Source organism: Nycticebus coucang, chromosome 16, assembly GCF_027406575.1.
Source record: "Nycticebus coucang isolate mNycCou1 chromosome 16, mNycCou1.pri, whole genome shotgun sequence".
NCBI lineage: Eukaryota > Metazoa > Chordata > Mammalia > Primates > Lorisidae > Nycticebus > Nycticebus coucang.
Window position 1 is genome coordinate 40,994,514 of NC_069795.1, and position 22,458 is coordinate 41,016,971.

At 36.8% G+C, this 22,458-nt stretch overlaps 1 protein-coding gene and 1 long non-coding RNA gene across 5 annotated transcripts in view; one reads left to right on the plus strand and one right to left on the minus strand.

Moving 5' to 3' along the window:
- Positions 1–5,703, minus strand: part of LOC128567309 (uncharacterized) — an 81,165-nt gene extending 75,462 nt beyond the window's left edge. For 2 of the 3 annotated variants that reach the window (XR_008374868.1, XR_008374867.1), the window contains exons 1-2: positions 5,570–5,703; positions 3,320–3,396 (exon numbers count right to left, since the gene is read on the minus strand). This is a non-coding gene — a long non-coding RNA (uncharacterized LOC128567309). The remainder of the gene's footprint in view (positions 1–3,319; positions 3,397–5,569) is intronic. The other variant, XR_008374866.1, reaches the window with a different exon arrangement.
- On the plus strand, positions 5,599–22,136 carry C16H3orf38 (chromosome 16 C3orf38 homolog). 2 transcript variants are annotated; one of them, XM_053564472.1, is made up of 3 exons: positions 5,599–6,034; positions 8,347–8,588; positions 10,835–22,136. In XM_053564472.1, exons 1-3 carry the CDS (start codon positions 5,908–5,910, stop codon positions 11,504–11,506), a joined length of 1,041 nt encoding a protein of 346 aa, XP_053420447.1. In that variant the 5' UTR covers positions 5,599–5,907; the 3' UTR covers positions 11,507–22,136. The 2 variants fall into 2 exon arrangements, with proteins under 2 accessions (XP_053420447.1, XP_053420448.1); XM_053564473.1 differs by having other exon boundaries at positions 10,838–22,136.
- The last annotated feature ends 322 nt before the right edge of the window (positions 22,137–22,458 follow it).

Genomic DNA, 22,458 nt, shown 5'->3' on the forward strand with positions numbered 1-22,458 from the left:
TCTATGTATGCTACCTCTAATTGTTAAACAACTCTCTTTAGACAGTAAGGTTCTGAAAGGTTAATTTGATGAAAATCACATAGCTAATAGAGAGGTGCAACTTAAAAATCAGATGTGTCCTAACACCACTTTTCCATTCTGTTAAGCTGTTTTCCCTAAAAATGTACAGTATGAGTGGATATAATATGTCCAAATAGAGTCAGACTTGCCTGAAGATCAGTGGTTTCAGAAACAAAGAATGAAGCCTGGTACAGACATAACTGATTGATGTTTCATAACCTTTTAGCAGTGATTTTTATTTATTTTTTTTGAGACCAGAGTCTCACACTGGCACCCTGAGTGCCGTGGCATTATAGCTCACAGCAACGTCAAGCTCTTGGGCTCGGGCCACCCTCTTGCCTCGGTTTTAATATTTTTATTTATTTATTTTTTTTTTATTATTTTTGGCTGGGGCTGGGTTTGAACCCACAACCTCCGGCATATGGGACCGGCGCCCTACTCCTTGAGCCACAGGCGCCGCCCGGTTTTTCTATTTTTAATAGAGACAGGGATCTCGCTATTATTGCTCATGCTGTTTTCAAACTCCTGCGCTCAAGCATTCCACCTGCCTGTGCCTCTCAGAGTGCTAGGATTATAGGTGTGAGCCACTGCACCTGGCCCTTTTAGCAGTGATTCTTAAAGTGTGGTTTCTGGAGCAGCAGAATCAGTATCACCTGGGAACTTGATAGAAATGCTAAATTGTGGTCAGGTGGGTGAGGAGGCTATCGGTCAACAAATCCTCCAGGTGATTATAATAAAAGCTAAGGTTTGGAAATTACATATCTAAAGCAACAAGGTTCTTCATATTTCCCAAGAAGGTAAACTATTTCCCCTTAAATTCATAGAACCTTCTTAGAAACTGTTTACAGGACATTTAAAGAAGCCTCTTGTTAATAGTGCTTAAGTAATTACTATTGGGTGAATGATACCCCCAACTGCTCTAAATGTAGGGATTTTTTGTTGTTGTTGTTCCAAAAGTATTTAGCTTAAGTGAAACTCTACCAGAAAATGATTTAATGGAAATGGAACAAAGAGGTGTGGAGATCAGGTGTACTTGAATTCCAACATGGCAGTTTTATAGTTATGGAGAGCTAAGCAGCTAGATACTATTTATCCTACTGAGCTCAGACTCCTAATCTGTTAAAAGGGGACACTTGTTATTGCAAGGTTGTAAGAATTGTCTGTGAAGGGCCGGTGCTGAGCTCTTCCTGTTATAATTTTGCTAAATTTCTTTACATGTTATAGCTCCTGTTTTATCTTTGGCTCCAGCCATATTTAAAACCCTACCTACTCTCATTATGCTGTTTTATTCCATGCATTTTTTCCTACTGCTTTCTTTACTCCTAATTCTTCACTCTCTTTCCACAGTGTCTCTTTCTTTGCTTTAATCCTTCTTAAGCATCACTACTTTTTCCAGAAAGTCTGATCTCTTGATAATTCCTATTTCTGCATTGAAACTTATTTCTCCCAGAGTTCCTTCTCTAATAAATGGCAATTCTAGTTGTCCATATCAAAACTTTGCAGTCATCCCTGACTCTTTATCAAGTTCCCCACCTTAATTCAAGCCATCATCTTCTTTAACCTGGACTATTGTAATAGTCTCTTAATTGGGCTTCCTGTCTATACCTTACCCTCCTTGAATCTGAACTTCATATCAGCATCCAAAGTGATCCTGTTTGAAATAAGTCACTTCATGCCATTCCTATTTAAAACCTGCCCGTGGCTTCACAGCCTATTCATTCATTCAACAAATATTCATTGTATACCTACTATATACCAGGCTCTGTAGCTGGTAATGAAAACAAAAACAAAAATTCTTGCCTTACAGAGCTCACATTCTCTTAGTGAGCTAAGAGAAACAAACATACACTATATTATAAATGCTATAGAGAAAAATAGTGGGTAGGAAATATATAAGTAAGCATGGTGATGGTGATAAAGGAAAGCCTCCCTGACAGGATGACTTTTGAGGAAGACCTGAATAAAGTAAGGGAAACAGCCATTCAGATACTGAGGGAAGAATATACCAAGCAAAATAACAAGAGCAAAGACTCTGAGGCAAAGACTTGCATGCACCTTGAAGGAACAGATGGCAAGGAAATGAAGGCAGAAGTAAAAGATAAAACCCAAAGTCTATATGACAGCCTACAAGGTTCTAAATCTATACTAACTTATACAGTAGTCGCTAGCCACTTGTTGGCTATTAAAATTTAATTTAAATTCAAGTAAAATTTGAAATCCAGTTCGTCAGTTACACTAACCATGTTACAAGAAACGCAGTAGCCACCTGTAGCTGATGGTTACTGTATAAGACAGCACAGATAAAGAACATTTTCATTATCTCAGAAGGTACTTTGACAGAAGAAGTGGTTCTTTATTAATGGTTCTCAAGTAGGAGTGATTTTGCCCTCCAGGGGACATGTGACAATGACTGGGGGTATTTTTGGTTGCCACAACTGAGGGGAGGAGGTGCTACTGGCACCCAGTAGGTAGAGGCTAGGGAAACAAGTAACCTATAATGGGCTGGGTGTGGTGGCCCATGCCTGTAATCCTTGCACTCTGGGAGGTCAAGGCAGGTGGATTGCTTGAGTTCACGGGTACCAGACCAGCCTGAGCAAAAAGCGAGACCCCGCCTCTACTAAAAATAATAATAATAAAAAAAAAAAAAACTGAGGGAAGAGGATGGCTTGAGCCCAAGAGTTAGAGGTTGCTGTGAGCTGTGACACCACAGCACTCTCACCCAGGGTGACAGCTTGAGACTCTGTCTCCAAAAAAAAACAAACCTACAATGCACCCCACAACAAAAAATTATCCTGCCTAAAATGTCCATAGTGCATGATAAGAAATGAAGCTTTGGATCAGTACTGACGGCAATTCTAACCACATTGCTCACTGACTCCTCAAGGTGCTCTGATATCCTGGCCTCCTTCCTCAAAACTGTTACTTCTTTCTAGAACACACTTCTCATGTGGTTTGCTCACTTTCTTTTGAACTTTTCTGCAAAGTCACTTAAAGAAGGCTTTCCTTCCAACTACTGTTATAAACCGTTCATCCACTCTATCTCCCTCTTCTTAATTTATTTTTCTCCATAGCAGATCCTAGCAAAGTACATGGTTTCTTTTATGTTTACTGTCTGATTCCTCTCACCAGAATGCAAGCCCCAAAGGACTTGCATTTGTCCCTAGTACAAAGAACGGTAACTGGCAAGTAGTTTAGGTGCTCAATAAATAAATTTTCAAAAATAAAGTAATAAATGAATGAAAGACAAGGTCAGGCTTACCCTTCCATGTAGTCCTACTGCAGCATATATGAGCACTTATCTTTTCATCTCTTTACTGGCAACATTCGGAAAAGCTCCTTGAAGAAAGGTCCAGAACTCATTAATACTTAATGAAAATGAAGACTGGTATCTTAATTGGTATCTATTGTATTTTAATAGTATCTGTAGAGCAAATGGTACCCAAAAGAAGATCCACTGGCAAATTAACCATGATTTGAATGCCCTTGCTTTAAAAACTATATTTATTGTATATTTTATGATGGATATTTAACTATGAGATTTAAAAAATGTTAAATTTGCTCACAGGGAGGATCTGCAGGTGCATACATTTCAGCTAGCAATACAAAATGGCAATACCTTAGACGTTAACTAATCTAAAAATATTAATTAAAAACAGGAGATAAAAGCAAGTGAAAATGTGTTTAAGTCCAATTCCTCTGGTCAGCATAGCATGACTGTTTCTGTTTTATAAATGTGAGCTGCTGTCATATGAATAGTAATAACGCTAATAGATTATTAAGTAAGAAATGTCCAGTTTTCTTAAGTACGGTTTGACAGTATATCTGACGTTTCACTTTGGCACCTTTTTTTAAATTGTGAAGGTACCTCCTCATTCTTTCAAACACACGTTTGACTTTTGATTATCTTTCAAAAAAAAAATTTAGGGCAATTTTTGTGAAACTAAGGCTAAGTCAAAGTTCCTATTTTTGAATGAGTTCTGTCATGAAAACAATGCATCAAAGCTTGAAATATCAAAGTGGGACAAATGTGAATAAATGCTCAGTACGTCTATATTTTGAGAAGTTCCGTTCTGGTGATTTTATATTGAAAATGAGCCACATGGGCAACCTGAGACTAAGGTGGATAATGATGAGCTGAAAGCTGTAATGGAAGCAAATCCTTATTAGACTACGCGTGCATTAGCAAGGTTTGATGTTACTATTCCAATAACACTGGACCATTTAAAGCAAATCAGCAAGGTAAAGAAGCTGGATAGATGGGTTCTGTGTGAATTAAGTGAGCTACAAAAGAGAACTTGCCTTTCTTTGCTGTCAAGACACAAATGCAAACCATTTCTACACCATATTGTTATGTGTGATAAAAAATGGATTCTTTCTGACAATCACAAGCATGCACCACAAAGGATAGATAAAGATGAAGTGCCCAAACCATCCCAAACCAAATATTTATCAAAAAAAGCTAACAGTATCTGTTTGGTGGTCCAGCCCTGGTATTAGCCACTGAAGATTCATGAAATCTGGTCAGGAGATTACATTTAATGTCTGTAATGGGGAAATAATGAGGATGCTTGTGATTAAGAAGCAGAGCTCAGTCATTATAGACAGGTTAATACTCTTGCAAGACAATTCTGTCATACAAACAATGCTGCCCCAACTACAGAAGTTGCATTTGGAAACTCCCAGTCATCCACTGTGTTGAGACCTTGCACCAATTGACTACCATGTCTTTTAAGCTTTGGGCCATTTCTTGCAAGAAAAATATTCACTTCTCCAGCTGTAGAATATGCCTACACCTTTTCCAATTTTTCACAGTGTTCTCCGTGCACTTTGCTCTCCAGGTTTCTTCCTTCCTGGCATACATAAGCTACTCGAAAGGTAGCAAAACTCTGTCAGTAGTTCGGCGCAAACTTTGATTAACTGCATTGCTTTTTGTTTCAGATATTATAAATTAACTTGATTCAAAATCAGACATTTCATAATTTAATGACCTAAACACTCTGAACTCTTACTAGGCGCCAGGCACTGTTCTGCACCCTGTCCCTGCAACCCTAGGAACTAAAAGACAAAAAGGTTAAGGAGCGTGCTCACAGTCACAGTTATTAAATGTTAGTAAAACCCTGGCAATCCGGCTTCCAAAACCGCCCAAACTTAATGGCCCCCGACCGCCTCTCCTAAGATCTAACTGGCTACCAGGGGAATGGAGGCAATGTAAGACCCCAGCCTGTTGTGAGAGGAAAGTCGCCGGAAGGAGTACAAGTGTGGGATAGGTGTTACCTTTCTTTTGGTTTTTAACTTTTTATAGTACAATGTCAAGCAATACCGAACTGTTTTAACTTAGGTAACTCAACAGTATCAGCCTATCGGTTCACCCGACCCAGAAGGAGCCGCAGAGGATATTCAAGCGCTCCCAGGGCCGGCCCGCGGGCGGGGAGGAGCCGCCTCCATTGGACGGCCCCGTGGCATCACGGGAGCCAGCGGGTCGCCAGGCCTCCATCCGCTTTTCACGCACCTGCACCTGCGCAGCCCTTCCAGGCGCTCTTTTGGAGGAGGGACTTCTGAGCCGTTCGGGAATTCTCTTACTGTAACCAGCTCCCCGGTGGAAGGCCGATGTTCTCCGTGTAAACAGCGATCTTACAGGGGACAGCCCGGAACCACAAGCGGGAGCACCGCGTTTCCCGGCTGACGTCTTCGGCGATCACTTCCGCTCAGGGGTTGGAATACTCGAGGCCCTTTGACGACCGACAACAAGAAAGGCACTTCCGGTGTCTGTTGCCAAGGAGCGGGCCGAGTGGGCCGTAGGGGCGGCATAATTGGCGCCGTCCTCTACCCCCCCTTCCCGGGGTTGAAATGTCGGGACTGAGCTCCACAGAGATAGAGGGCTGTCGTTACCTGCTCGGCCTACTGGACAACAACGAGATCATGGCCCTGTGTGACACCGTCACCAACCGCCTGGTGCACCCTCAGGACTGCCAAGGTAAGGGCACATCTTTCAACCAGAGGGCGGCCGACCTCAGGTTGCGGGCGCGTAGGGGTGGGGAAGGTTCGAGGCCTGATGTCGGCGCGGTCCCACCCGAGCTCGGTCGGAATCCCGGCCACCGAGCCGGCTCCGCGCCTCTGGAACCACGGCGTGAGGATGGAGAGGGAGGGGATAGCGCTGACAGTGGTGTGGTTTCTAGGTTTTTTCCGTTGACTGTTACGGGTAAACGCTTGTTGGTTTGAGGATTCAGAGTATGTGGATCAGTAGTCGTCAGGTTAAGTTTGGGGAAGCCAGAGTGTTTTCCATTTTCACTTTCTGTCAGCTGGTGCTCAAGCTTGAGGGGAGGAGGCGATCATAAACACTTTGTATCAGTCTCTGGTTAAAAACAACCACTGTAATGAAAAGCAGAGTTTGAATCCATGTCTTTTTAGAGCCAGATTTTTTCTGAGATAGTTTTGTGTATTAGGAATAAATTACTTTAATAGTCAAACGTACATTCTGGTATATTTCAGGCGCTATTAGTAGTAAGCCTGGTTGTGACTAGTCTGTATAACGGTGTAAAAACGATTGTCACAAGCGTTTGTGTTTCTCGTAGCTAGCTTTATTTTAAATTGTTGAGTTTTGTCTTTAAAATGTGGAAATTTCAGGTTCCCATATTAGTATATAATTTAAGTATCTTCAAAAGTTTCTGCTTTGTAGTCGGATTTATATTTTTTCCATTGATGAAAATGGTCGTTTGTAACTTTGAATCATGAACATTAAAAGATGAAATTCTTAAGAACTTAGACTGAAAATAGTTTTGTATTTGTGTAGTTCTTAAGCATTTATGTATTTTACATGACAGTCACCTTAGAATTATGATTAGTGTGAATCTAAAATCATAGACAAAATACTGAGTTTGATAGTGAATCTAAAAGCAAATAAGGGAAACATTTTTCTCCGTGAAAAATTGTTTAAATGATTTGGACAGTATTGCCCAGGGGGGAAAAAATAACCAATAAGCATATGAAAAAGATATTCAACTTCCTTAAAAAGCAGTGAAATGAAAACCAAAAATACCAATTTTCTTTTCTATTTACCAGACTGAGAACCAGGTGAAACTACTCTTTGACAACTAAAGGACTGTTAAGTAGAGAACTGCCACTTTGGAAAACAAGTTTGACATCTCCTGAAATGGAAGATTAGATTTATGCCCTAGATCTGGACTTCTCAAACTTGAATGTGCTTTTTAATCTCTTGGCAATCTTGTTAAAATGTAGATTTTAATACATTCATTCCACCTGGATCTACCTCTAAACTAATGTTAAAACTAAAGTTTATAAACATTATTTGATAGAATTTCTCCTGACCTTGGACAAATTTATAGGCTCATGCTTGTCTATGTTGCTTGCTCCTTTGTGCGCTTGGAAGACATGTATTAGTGTTTCTCATAGGTGTGCACAATAAAAGTATGAGAATAGGCAAGATACCTGTAATGTAGTCATGTAATTATGATACTGTATTAGTCTCAAAAATAATAAACGAAAGGCTGATTACAAAGAGTATATAATGTATATTGATGGAGTGGATTTGTAGAACATCCAAAATTATACCAAACTAAGTATTTTGTTTAGGGATACATACTTGTACTATGCTACTGTAAAGAAAAGGGAATCCTTAAGTGACATTGAGGATATTAATTACCCTGTGAAGTGAATAAAAAGCTGGAGGAGGAGTAGCACTGGAGTCTGAAATGGGCTTTCAACAATACTTACTAAGAATTTTCTATGTCTTAAGCCAGGAGGTTACTATATGTGCATTCATTTTTTTGCCATTCCGTGTACTTTATACAAATCAAAAATCTTTGTTTCACATTTAATATGAAATTTTAAAAAATTAAACAAATACAAGTCCTGGTTGTATCACTTTCTAGAAACATGATTATTAATACCTCATGTATCCTAGACTTTCATTATCTGTAGAGTGAGGAGATGGGACTAAAATTCCCTGACATCCAAAGTATTGTAACTTATTTTTAGAGGTTATGAATTTAGGTCTGTTTGCTTTATTGGAAAATATTTTTCTGGCTCAATTTTTTTCTTAAAACAATTTTTAAAGAGAAAGTGCTGGTAAAGGAACTTTAAAGCATAAAAAAGTTATTTAAAAAATAACTTGACAACATCCTATTTCCTGTTTTTTAAAAAATGACAACTGTCTCATACAAAGCCAATGTGACAAGAGTTTATAAACTTTGAGAGGATTTCTCCTGACCTTGGACAAATTTATAGGTTACTCATGGTTGTTTATTAATCTTTGCAATTTCCTTCTAGATGCCATTCATGCAATATTAGTGTACAGTCAAAGTGCAGAAGAACTTCTGAGGCGTAGAAAAGTCCACCGAGAAATCATATTTAAGTATTTGGCAACACAGGGGATCATTATACCTCCAACTACTGAAAAACACTGTCTTATTCAGCATGCAAAAGATTACTGGCAAACGCAGTCACACCTGAAATTGAAGGCAACACCAGAGCCAGTACCAAAGACAGAAGACCTCCAAGTCTATCAACAGGTAAAGTATATTTTATATTCTGAACTTTTTTTTTTTTTTTTTTTCAAGAGATGAGGTCTCACTTTGTTACCCAGGCTGGAGTGCAGTGATATGATGATAGCTTACTGCAGCTTGGAACTTCTGAGTTCAAGCTATCCTCCTGCCTCAGCCTCCTGAGTGGCTAGCCAGTTGTGCATCACTGTTATACCCTGAACCTTTGTCTGATCTGAAACTCTGTAAATAATCCTAGATCTGGGTGAACATGCTTAATAATAATCTATTTGCATTTTGTAATTTTAACTTCATACCGTTTGCATCCTAAGGGAAGAAAGACCAGTGAAGCAACTAAAAACAAAACCTTTCTGACATTTAGTGATGCATATATGATATTCTATTGATTTGCAAGGATAAAAGTTTTTTTCCATATCAATAATACTGCTACTGATGATTTCCAATATCATCAAATAAGGATTACTGGATTTTTTGAGTGTAAATTGCAAGATTAATTTTAATTTGGATTCCGTTTTTTTTTTGTTTTTCACTTAAATTCTATTGTAAATCTTTTCTCATTTTCAGACTCTTAGTATCATTTCAAAAATTTCATGACAGGGACTTAAGTATTTTTTCCCTTTTTTTTCTTTTTTAATTTTAAATTAGAAAATATTCTGTTGTGATTTTCTCCAGATGACATTGGCTGTTTCTGTTTCTTTGTGTCTCCACTCTACATTTTAGATAACAAATGAGTTAAATATTTGATGAAACTGTGTACATGCTACACTCTGAATTAATGAGGTTTTTGTGGTGAAAAAGTTTTTCTTTCATAGTAGGAAAGGATCTTCTAAGGGCTTTCTTCACATACTGCAAAGAGCATTGACTTTGAAGTCATACAGATTCAACTTCAAATTAGGGTCTACCATATATTAGGTGTGAACACTTAGGTCTCTTGACCTTTCTGAGCCTTTCTTCATCTATAAAATGGCTATATCAGGCTTGGTGCCCATAGCACAGTGGTTACGGCACCAGCCACATGCACCAAGGTTGACAGGTTCAAACCTGGCCCAGGCCAGCTACGCAACAGTGACACCTGCGACAACAGAATAGCCAGGCATTGGGACGGACACTTGTAGTCCCAGCTACTTGGGAGGCTGAGGCAAGAGAATCGCTTAAGCCAAGAGTTTGAGGTTGCTGTGAACTGTGATGCCATGCCACTCTACCCAGGGCAATATAGTGAGATTCTGTCTCAAAAAAAAGGGGGGTGGGGTTATAACAGTAATATCTATGTCATAGAATTTGTTATGCAAATAGGAGAAAATAGGCATTAAGGGCCACACACCTGGTGCCTAATGTATTTACTAATAAATGCTCAGTAAATGTAGGTTCTCTTATCATTTAAGTGAGACACTGTGCCCTGGAATATATAGACAAATATATATCTAGCCCATCAGGTATGTTTTTGCACTAACATTTTATTCAAAAAAAAGAGAAATAATGATATAAAATCTCAATCACAGAAAATAATCTATTTCAGTTACTCTAGAAGTATCTGTTTAAAGACAATGAAAATGCCTACTTATTAGCTTTATCATGATACAACTTATATGCAAAGTGTATCCATTTAAAACATACATTTTTCAGGTTAAAACCACACTCCCAAGAGAAAATGTTTAATCTGGGTACAGTGACTCATGTCTGTAACTCTGGGAGGCTGAAGTGAGTGGATTGCCTGAGCTCAGGAGTTTCAGACCAGCCTGAGCAAGAGTGAGACCCTGTCTCTAAAGATAGCCTGGCGTTGTGGCAGACACCTGTAGTCCCAGATACTTGGGAGACTGAGGCAAGAGAATCACTTAAACCCAAGAGTTTGAGGTTGCTGTGAACTATGATGCCATAGCACTGTATCCAGAGTGGCAAAGTGAGAATCTGTCTAAATAAGAGAAAATGCTTATATAAATTATTATTGACAGTTGATACTGATATTTTAAGAGACTTTTTTAACCCTTTGCTAGCTAAATTTTTAGCTTTCTGAACTGAAAAATTCTAAAATGATTTTTCTCAGTTTTGAAAATAGATTTTACTATAAATCATAGGTTCAGTGAGTTCAGCTGTGGTTCAGTTCCTGCTGCTGTAATTAGCAGTACATTCAACCTTAGCTCTGAAACAGGCTAGATAGAAAAGTAGATATGAGAGTTAAACTTGGTTTTATTTTATATTTATTGTATTGTATAATATATTTATAATATATTTATATTTATTGTATTTATTTTAATCAGCAGGCAAAAGAAGATAAAACTGAAAAAGTTGATTTCCGTCGCCTAGGAGAAGAATTCTGTCACTGGTTCTTTGGTCTTCTTAATTCTCAGAATCCTTTTTTGGGACCACCTAAAGATGAATGGGGGCCACAGCACTTCTGGCATGATGTCAAGCTTAAGTTTTATTACAGTACATCAGAACAAAATGTGATAGACTACTATGGAGCAGAAATCGTGAGTCTTCGTTTGCTGTCATTAGTAAAAGAGGAATTTCTTTTTCTCACCCCGAACTTAGATTCCCATGGACTGAAATGTGCTTCTTCTCCCCATGGGTTGGTTATGGTTGGAGTTGCTGGGACTGTACACCGAGGGAACACTTGTTTGGGCATTTTTGAACAAGTTTTTGGACTCATCCGCTGCCCTTTTCTGCCGAATACTTGGAAAATCAAATTTATCAATCTGAGAATTATTGGAGAGAGTTCTCCTACTCCTAGAGCATTACTGAAACCAGCTGTTACATTTGAACAAAGTGATCTAGAAGCCTTTTATAACGTAATAGCTTTGTGTGGTACCAACGAAGTACAAAACAGGCAGGCATTAGATAGTGGAACTGGAGACCAGGCTTTATGTAGTGGAAATGAAGCATTGCTGAACAAAAAAGAAACGAGTTTACCTAATTCTCTAAAGCACTGAGAACTGTATGTCAACCTTAAAAAATCTTCTATACAGAAACTTAAAAATATGACATCAGTAATGTCTAAGAGTTAGGCATTACTTAGACTCTCCTAAGTGATTTCAGACATGAGGATTGACATGTTTTAGTTGAAATACTTTTCTGGACTACAGACTGACATATTATGTGAAAATTTACCTATTTCTACCTGAGTTGCAGCAAATGTTCTGAGAGCGTAATGCAGTTCATCAAATAAATCCCACTTTAGATATTATAGCTAACCGTGTGCCTTAGAAACCAGGTAATATGTTTATTTTACCTAGTGAATATTCTGCTAATATCTGTACTTTTCGTGTAAAAAAAGGATTTATAGTATTTAAGGCTTCTGCTCTTTCAAGTTTCTCATTTACTTTTACCTAAATCTGGATAATTGGTTGTTTCACAAATGCATCTTACTATGGCATTATTTTTAAAACTATTGAATATTTTAGAGATGTTTACTATAAACTGAAATTTGTCATTTTGGAAAATTTGACATTCTTATGTGAAAAGTCCAGTAATTTAGCAGGTTAAGAAAAATTTACTGCCTCTTTTAATATTTGAGGAACATTTTTTCAAAGTTATCTGCTATAGTCTAAGATAAATAACTTTTATAATCTGCATTTTCCAAAGTATTTTGAGCAATAATAAATGCTGTTTTTGAAACAGACCTTATTGTTACCTATGCTTCCACTAACAGTCTCAAAGAGCATTTGTTGTAATAGCATTTGAAGGAAATATAGTGTTGAAATTTTAAAGGCATGCTCAGTTCCTAACTTTTAAATGAATTTCTATTCTTCCTCTTGATTGATCTTTGCAAAGGTGACTGAACAAAAAACCCCACAAATTTATGTAGGTATACATATACCTCCGTATCTTAAATTTTTCACCTATAATTTGTGTCACCATGTTTGACTTAACAGGTTCAGTTACCAGATTACTTACATACTTTAAATTTCTGATTCCTCATTACCCAACAATTATTTACTAATGCTGGATTTAGTTAGTAATTTTAACTTATAAAAGTACCATTTGGAGAAGAATTCAACTGTGATATTGGTGTTACTTTTTACATTTAAGTCTCTTCATAGTCCTCTACGGAGACTGATAGGAATTTTGGAAGCATGAAGAAAACTTTCGTCTTTCTTGTTTTTTTTTTTTAATGCCATGCCTCTTATGAGGAGTACAAATTGATATGTCCTAAAATAATAAAGGAAGGAAATGCCTTTTGTCTGCTTAAAGAATAGCATATTGTTTAGATTTAATTTATAGTTGTCTTACTTTTAGACGAAATTTTAGACATTAACCAAAATAAAGCAGATTTTACTACTGCTAGTTAGACTATCAGTGTAGAAAGATATAAAGAAGGGCGGCGCCTGTGGCTCAGTGAGTAGGGCGCCGGCCCCATATGCCGAGGGTGGCGGGTTCGGACCCAGCCCTGGCCAAACTGCAACAGAAAAATAGCCGGGTGTTGTGGCGGGCACCTGTAGTCCCAGCTGCTCAGGAGGCTGAGGCAAGAGAATCGCGTAAGCCCAAGAGTTAGAGGTTGCTGTGAGCCGTGTGATGCCATGGCACTGTACCCGAGGGCGGTACCGTGAGACTCTGTCTCTACAAAAAAAAAAAAAAAAAAAAAAAAGAAAAGAAAAGAAAGATATAAAGAAAACGGCAGTTTCCAAAATAATTATCTCTTACAGTTTTGTAAAGTACACTATCAGGTCACAAGTCCATCTTTACCCATCTTGTAGTTCTACTTGGGTTTTGAAAGCCAAGTTATCTTTTTTTCCTTAAGCTTAAAGTAGCATTTTAAAGTCTACTAGATAACTATTTTAAGTAAAGGATAAAATTAAAAGACATTCTTATCTTTTTCTTTGCTATTGATGTAAAGTACAGCAGAAATACTATAGATGCCTAGGATGAGCAGGGATTGCCTCATTGTTGGATTTTTGAATTTGTATAAAGCTCAAGTGAGGCTGCAATTTCTGCATGTAGTTTTTTTTTTTTTTTTCATTTCACACTATTTTATTTAGTGACAATAAAATGAGATTTCATGAAAGTAGAAAAACTTTCTACAGAAAGTTTTGCTTCAGCTGAGAAGGGCTCTCCAGCACATGGAGTTCTCATACTTATCGTTGGGTTTCTGCCTCATCCATGCTCATCTGTGCCATGAATACTTACTCAGGAATCTCTAGAGACCCCTAGAGCTCAGGCCAAAGAGTCATCCACGTCTAGCTCCCAGTAGTACTTTCCAGAGGTGAAGGCCTGGTTTCCTTGAGCAGCAAAATAATTAGATCTGTCATTATTCAAAGATGGATCTTGATTGTAAAATCTAAACCTGAAGTTTCTCATGTCATCAAACAGTTTGATGTCATGATTGCTTACTTCATTATTGAAAGAAATCTCTACCCGGTAGTGGCTATATCTGTCCCTCAGTCCAGTGATGGCTCTGACACTGAGCTCTAGATGCACAGGCTAGGGCATATGCAGCTGCACAGAACAGCGTCTCTTCTCGTTTATGGCACATGTCCATCAGTTCCTCATGTATTTCTTTTACTTGTTTCCTCTTTTGAACCATTTTGGCCTCACTTCTCTTGAATTGCTGTAAGATGTCCTGGCCCTCCTTTTTTTCAGTTTGTCCAAATATTGTTCTTATAGAGAACAGGACACAGCTCCCCATATTCGGTTTTAGTGGTATTCTTTACTAGAAACACATAGTTCATCCAACGGTTCATTATTGTTCTGTTCTCATTTAGGTTTCTTTTATTTTCTTGGATCTTGTCCCATACTGATCTCATCTGCTTTACTAGCTTCTTCCTCTGGTCCTCAGCTGCCCCTTCAATGGGACAGTGTCTGTGAGCCCCATGCTCCTGGGAGTTAGAGCACAGCAGACTCCTGTCCATTTCACAGAACATCATCTTTCTCTCCTTGTAGGTCTCACATATTTGTTCTTTAGAGCTCAGGAATTGCTGGAGACTTTTTCTGGCCAGGGAAACCATCGTCTTCACACGGATATCAGTTTTGAAGTCTTTCTGCTGTAATGGTTCCCTGCAGACATGGCATTGGGCAGGAGTTTGGACTCCGTCCCAGGAAAGACAAAGGCAAGGCCTACAAAAGCTGTGTCCACAACCTATGGTAACTGGGTCTGCAGGGTAGTTCAGGCAGATGAGGCACGCGAGTTCTCTCTGGAAGTCTTGTGGAATGTCTGAGTGGACTACATGGACTACATCTATGATCCCACAAAAGTTTGCTGGAGAAGTAATATGAAGTTAGTTGAGGATCAGGACCTCACGGTGTTAGAAGTCTCCGAGGCCAAATGAGCTCCAAACTTCATGCTGCCTGTTACAGAGGAGAATCTCTGCATGTAGTTTTAATCAACCTTTAAAATTTGAAATCTTGATAGACAAAACTTAAAGATTAGGGCTGTGTTTTATTTCATATGAATTTTTACATCTGGGCACACTATATAGAGCCTAATGTTGGAGTAAATGGGTGAATGAAAGAGCAAAAAGAAGTTTATCTACTATGAAAAAGACTCTTCTGCATCTACATTTTATCTTTGATTCTTTTCATCAGTAGTGATTTTTTGGTCACATAATTTGAATTTCATACTTGAATACACAGAAACGTTTAGATTCCCAAAATGACAGTAACTCAGATTTGGGAGAACTATACTGACCTTAAAAACCTTGGGTCAGTGGAATATACCTGAGTGACCTAGAAAATATTACAGGGGAAGTGTATGAAGAAACAGTATTTGGAAGAAGATAATGTGGAGGATTTTAAATCTGTTCATGAAGCTCGATTAAGCTTTGAGAATAGCCAAAGCTCATTGCAAGAATTGAACTCTATTACCAACCCACTGGTTTGTTCATGTTAGGGAAGGGCAGAAAGAGAACTCAGCTTTAGATCTCCTATCTCCTTTGTTTTTTTTTTAATACCCAATTGTATTTGAAAAATCTGGAGTCAAGTAGTAAGGAAGAATATAACACTTTACACGTTATTTGTACTCATTGGTCAAAGGAAGAGACCCTTTGGACTTTTATTTCCTGTAGACTGATTTGCCATCGCCTAATAACAAGACATTCATATTAGGTATCCCTTTTGTTAAATCTTAAAAGTAATAGTTACATTAGGATATTTTATTAGTATCTAGAAGGCCAAATAACATATTTTTATGAGTCTTATTAACTAGAAAACCAGCTGTAGAAAAACATGTAATTTATTAAAACAAATGGCAAAACAAGATAGCAGGTCAGGAAAGGTCTCTGGGTTTTAAGAAAGGTAACATTTTTATGCTAAAGGAGAACTTTCCTAGTGCCAGTAAGAAACTATAATATTACCAGAAAAGAAGAATTTAAGGAACAGTGGTTTACTTTTATTTTTTTAAAGATTATCAGAAACATTGTGTTTTAACAAATGTTTTAACTCTTTAAGGCTAAGTAGATAATTAAAATGAAAAACCACACTGAATTATTTTCTTAGGATTTCTGTTTTTACAAATTTAGATGCTCTTTTCTTCACTGGTTCTTAATTTGAGTTGTGGAATGTGACTCCATGTTGAAAAATCCTGCCATAGTAGTTAACATTTTCCTCAGACCGTTCCTCTACTGTATTAAAAAAAAAAATAAAATTATTTTATAAAATGTGGCATTGCATCCCTGAGCTAGAGGAGAAATCTGTTCACAATGGTTACTTGTGAATTTTGTTTTTCAAAAGATGTTAGATATTAAGACAAAACCTACCAAAATACCATCAAATGGAACATAAAAATATTTAGAGTTTTATTTTGACAAGATAAATTTAGTGGAGAATAATGAACATACATTGGAGAACATGATAAAAACGTGAAAAGGTGGAGGACGTTTGGCAGAAGGGGAAAGGGCATGAGGCGGATCACACCTAAGTGCACATTGTGAGGGTGTATAACATGCCCCCTGGGTGAGGGGCTCTGCTACAAATGGAACTTCACCCTGGAAGTGAGAACGATGTAACCTAAAAATTGTACCCTCATATTAATTTGAGAAAAAAAAAAAACCCAAATGTCAAAAGAAAAAATTCAAAAATAATCTTGTTCTCGGGCAGTGCCTGTGGCTCAAAGGAGTTGGGCGCTGGCCCCATATGCTGGAGGTGGTGGGTTCAAACCCAGCCCCAGCCAAAAACTGCAAAAAAAAAAAATCTCCTTCTCTCTCACCTCTGTTCCTTCATGAAAGGAATCAACTTCCAACTCTGTAGAAGTGCTCTAAACTTTCTTTGTTCTTCCTAAATAAAATTTGTCTTTGTTACATTCAAAATCTTTACAAAAGCCTTATCCTAAGATGTTTTTTATTAATTGTATATTGCTAATTCTGGTTTAATATTTTAAAAATATGAACATCTGTAGGACTTTATGTATGTGATCTTCTCACCTTATACCATTTCCTCCTCCTTCTCTTCCACATCCCAAACCCTATTTATAACCTTTGTTATATACCCAATTTTGATGTAGCACAAGTGTAGTGTTAGGAAACAAGACTTTCTGGATCTGGGTTCTTTTCAATTTTATTTGGCATATATATTGAGGATCTACTGCTTATATGTCACTAAATCAAGTGTAAGACAAAATAAAAATAGGTTATTTACCTAAATAAACAAATTGAATTTAAATCTAATTTTTGCTTATAGATATTACTTTGACCCTTTCAGGAAGGATTAAGATCTTTTTATATGGTTAGAAAAAAAAAATTTAATCGAAGTTTTATATAGCCAGATGCCTCTAAGCCACATAGATTTTATCAATACAAAACATAGGATATTTTGACAGGCCATTGTATTTAGAATTGTAAGGAAAAGTGTCAAAACTTTGTCAGAGTGTGCTAAATGCTTTTATTTTTTATTTCTTAAAGGGTTAATAACTGAATTGAATTAATGTTTACTATGACACATAAAACCAGACTGCATAACTACCTGTGTTAGTCATTAAAATCACTGGTGTAGAATTTGGTACATCCTAAATTCTGTTTGTAAAATCTCCTTATTGTTTTTGATTTGTTTTTCAGAGAGGAAGTCTCCGTAACTCAGGGCTTGTTTTTTCTCAGGGAGTAATTGAGTATGGCTCTTTGGTTAGTGGTTTTGTTCTTAATAGTTTCCATCTTCAGTTTCTAGATATCCTAAATCTCAAGTATGAAGTTAATTACATTTGAACTGCCTTAATAACTGAAGGAAAAATTCCCACTGCCAACCGTGTTCCTTGTCTGATTGAATGTTTTCAGAACAAAAAGTAACTACTTAGCGTGACCTTTTTCTTGAAACATTCAGTTTATAAGTTTCCATTTCTCATTTTTTACTGTACTAATCATTAGTGTTATACTTAATTGTTCTCAAATGGTTACATGTAACTTACTTTTGCTTCCCTAAAATGTAAATTTCTAGAACTGACAAAATTGTCAGTGACTTGACAATTTTTGCAATTTTCTTTTTCCCGTTTAGTTACATTTGGGGTGCTTATTATATGCCAGTAACTTTTCTGTATTTGTTGAATGTGTTCACTCATTCAGTTCTGCAGACAGCTAAATGAAGTAGATACTGTTATCCTTCTTTTACCTGAAAATAATAGGGTTGAGTAACTTCCCAAGCTATCAGAGCTGATAGTAGATCCTAGATTTAGACCAACACATTCGAACTCAAGTGCATTGTCGTAACTTCTAATTACTTTATATTTGCCTCACATATACAATAGTTTTTGATAAATACTTTTTGATTATCTTCAGTATGAAGTTTGTCATATGCGCCATTTATTTCTGAAACAAAGATGCCTTGTGTCTGTACTGTTTATCTAAATTCAGAATTTAGTGGAATTCATACTGCATTCCACTTGTAATCATACTTTGAGCTACTCATTTAGTGTTTTAAAACATCTTGGAGAAAAAATATAGGAAGTTTAGGTAAAACAATAGTACTTATAAAGAATCGGGTAACAAAATTTCTTGAACTTAACCACCTCACCACAATCTCTAGTGAAACTGTTTCCTTTCCTGTTTATGACACCGTTGTGCTAGTGTTAGATACACCCTTATTGCTTAAGTTCAATTTCTTGCCACATCCAGATAGAACATATTTGTAGTACTATTTTCTGTTTATTCTGCTGCTATAATTTGCCCTCTTTATTAAACCTTGACTAATTTTAATAATCTTATTTCTCAGCTTTAATATTTCTTAACATATGTGACATTAAAATTTCTTGGAAGTGCGGTTTTCATCCTAATTTTTATGCTCGAAACTTACAGTAGTGTTGCATTACTTCCAAAATAAAGTCCGGGTTTCACACTGATTTTCATCATCCCCTGGGTTTGACCCCACTCATTTTCATAGTTTTTTTTGGGACAGCCAACATCTAGTACTAAGTAGTCTTTGTGTGTATCCTGTGCTTTCTTAGCCTCTGCTTTTATACCCAAGTAACCAAATTGTAGAATGTAATTTTATTGTCACAAGCAGTCTGACGATGTAGGAAGGGCTATATGATTCCAACAGTTTAATAATGAAATTTCTTCAATAAGTCAAGCATTTTTCCTCTTTACAGGCTTTGTTAACATTATCTATCTAGAATAATCTTTCTCACGTTTTTTACATATCTGCTTCATTTTTATCTTTGAGTCCACTTTCTTAAATGTTTTTAAGTTAAACCCTGTTTGTATTTATCAGAATATCTTGTTTCAGTCTTAGCACTTCAGAGATTATTATTTATTAATATACCAATTTATTTTTCCCGCTAAATTTTAAGCAGAGAGCAAGGACTATAACTTCTTACATTATGTTTTTAATGTTTTGCAAGGAGACTATTCAATAGATATTAATTTATTAAAGATAGAAATAAGGAAATGAATGCTAATTTTTATTCCTAGACCTCTGCCTATCTGTTACAGACAGTGCTTAGCATATTATACATACTATATTAGGTGCTCAGTAAGTATGTGTTCAATACACCTGTAATCCTAGCACTCTAAGAGGCTGAGACTGGTGGATTTCTTGAGCTCAGAAGTTTAAGACCAACCTGAGCAAGAGTGAGACCCATCTCTAAAAATAGCCTGGTGTTTTGTTAGGCGCCTATAATCCAGCTACCAGAGAGGCTGAAGTAAGAGGATCGCTTGAGCCCAAAAATTTGAGATTGCTGTGAGGTATGATGCCACAACACTCTACCAAGGGTGATAAAGTGAGACTGTCTCAAAAAAAAAAAAAGTATGTGTTTAATGAACAAAGCCAAAGTTACCTTCCAAAATGATAATATATGACTTCTAATATGATCAGTAACACTCTGGTAGATAGAATTTTATAGGTTTTATTATGCTTTCGTAAAAGATGAAGAATCTGAGACTCAAAGGTTAGTAACACACTGAAGTTTAGTTTTATTGTTGTGGAGATCTTATCTCTGACCTTTTTGGTTTTTATTTTTTTAAACTACAAAACCTATGTGGGATTTTTTTTGTACTTTTTTTACAGTCTGACGACTGCTAGTTATCTTATTCTGAATCAATTTAAGTTCTGATCCTCAATTTCTTCACGTGTAAAAATGAACCGGCTCTAGACTAGGTAATTTTTGTTTTGTTTTGTTTTTAATTGAAAAAGAGCCTCTTGATGTTGCCCAGGTTCGTCTCAAAGTCCTGGGCTCAAGGGATCCTCCCACTTCAGCCTCCCAAATTTCTGAGATTATAGGCATGATTATGGGTGATTTCTAAAGTCAGTTGTGATTTTTAAAGTCACATGGTATTACTATTGAATGCCTTCTTAGCAATTTAAGAATATTACTTTTAAAATAATTTGTAGTACATTGTTGGTTAAATTAATTTTCTGTTGTTTTACTTCATTAGCAGTGCTTGTTAAAAAATATACTTTTCATTCTTAATTTTTTCAACCACATGTATGTGTAATATGAGGTCTGATGATTAAGTTCATGAACTCATCCTAAAAAAAATGCTGTGTCTCTTATTGCTGAATATCTACAGTCACCTTTGAAGTACTCCCTTTGGGAAGTTATGCACTGACACCAGTGCCTATTCTACCCTTCAAAGCAATTTTGGAGCTCTTTCTGGAACGGCCATCAAAGCTGTCATTATATTACCCTTGATGTCCTGAATGTCATCAAAAGGCCTTTTTTTGAATATTTCTTTTATCTTTGGGTAAAGAAAAAATTCATTGGGGGCCAGATAAGGTGAGTAGGAGCATGTTCCAATACAGTTATTTGTTTACTGGCTAAAAACTCCCTCACAGTCACTGCTGTATGAGCTGGTGCATTGATTGTTGTGATGCAAGAGAGATGAGTTGGCCAAGATTTTGAGTTAAGATTTTCTTGTTTATCAATGTTCACTTGGTCTGCTATGCTCCTTACAGTCAGCCAGCAATTTTTGAAATTGTGATGCACAGTTTGACAAATTTTTGCAATGTTTTTGTCAGTTCTGTTCATTACTGGCTGCCCTGACCTCTCTTCATCGGTGACACTTTGTTTCTTCAGACAGATGTTAAATTCATTTGTATACCGCTGTTTTCTTCATGGCATTATCCCCATAAACTTGGACTAACATGTCCCTGATTTCATTTCTACTCTTGCCAAATTTTACAAAAAAAAAAAAAAAAATACACATTTTCATTTGTTGCTATAATTCAATCTCTGACATTCTTGGGACAGCATGCAGAAATGCACAACCATGATGAGCTCGCAGGAAGACATTGGCACATGTCAACATGCACACAACTCGGAAACACTGATAAACAAGGTCATGAAAACTTAACTGAGTTGTTTGTGCAGTGCTGTCAATGTAAATAAGCACACAGTGGTAAGTTCACAAACTTAGTTGTCAGAACTCTGACATTTTACATATACACGTGGGTGATATGTGTATTTCAGTCTACAAAAGGAAAAAACAAAATGATGAAAATATAAGGTGTCCCAAGAGTTACCCATAAAGTTGCCCTTTATAGGGACAATAGAAAGGTGCAGCTAAATATACCTTTATTTTACAAAATATTCATTACAAAATTTTACAAAGAGGTAGCCAACACATAGAGAATATTTTGTAAAATTTTATAAAATTATATTGACTTTAGGGGAGACTTTTGGGACATTTTGTATTTTATGTCCTGTCTAGAAATAGGTATGAGAAATAGAAAAGGGAAAAAGTATGAAGTCTTTAAAATATTTTTCTATTTTCTAATGACTAGAAGACCTAAAGATGTTTGAAACTACTGTTGTACTAAGTTTTTTTGCCTTGTTAATACTTACGTTCAAAATATATTTCCATGTTTTAGTCAAAAAAGGTACAAAGTGGTTTGAGAGAAAGATACTGCCAGTAATCCCTAGTAAAAATAAAGATGTTGATAAAATAATCAATTATAGATGATTCTTCCAAGGAGAATGAGTCATAGGAGGGGGTAAATATTTAAGAGTGACTCTATAGATAATAGGAGAATTCAGGATAGCCTTTTTCTGTAGGAGGGTTGGCCCCAGATGGGTGCTCATAAAGTCATTAAGTTATTCCAAGAAATTGAGTGGAAACATTTGTTCAGCAAAGACAGATTTTGCTGTAATGACAGCACAATTGTAGTAGTTCAAATTTATGATCGAAAGAGCCTGGAATACAAAAACATGATAACAGAAAAATTAAGCATGTGGAGAACTTTAATGTGGAAATTGTCAGAACAATTATAAAATTGCTGGACATCAGTAGACTGGGACTAAGTAATTGCAAGATAGGCCATAATTTTAATTTTATGAGCACCTTTATGCTAGAGCAAGAGTTTGGTGAAAAAGTTGATTTTAAAAAATGCATGAACGTAGCCGGGCATTGTGGCGGGTGCCTGTAGTCCCAGGTACTCGGGAGGCTGAGGCAAGAGAATCGCTTAAGCCCAGGAGTTGGAGGTTGCTGTGAGCTGTGTGAGGCCACGGCACTCTACCGAGGGCCATAAAGTG

Excerpts from the sequence above, each read along its gene's own strand:
- C16H3orf38 (XM_053564472.1), top strand. The coding sequence starts at position 5,908 with ATGTCGGGACTGAGCTCCACAGAGATAGAGGGCTGTCGTTACCTGCTC. Across the intron at positions 6,035-8,346 it reads GCACCCTCAGGACTGCCAAG|ATGCCATTCATGCAATATTA; the intron begins GTAAGGGCACAT and ends ATTTCCTTCTAG. Across the intron at positions 8,589-10,834 it reads ACCTCCAAGTCTATCAACAG|CAGGCAAAAGAAGATAAAAC; the intron begins GTAAAGTATATT and ends TATTTTAATCAG.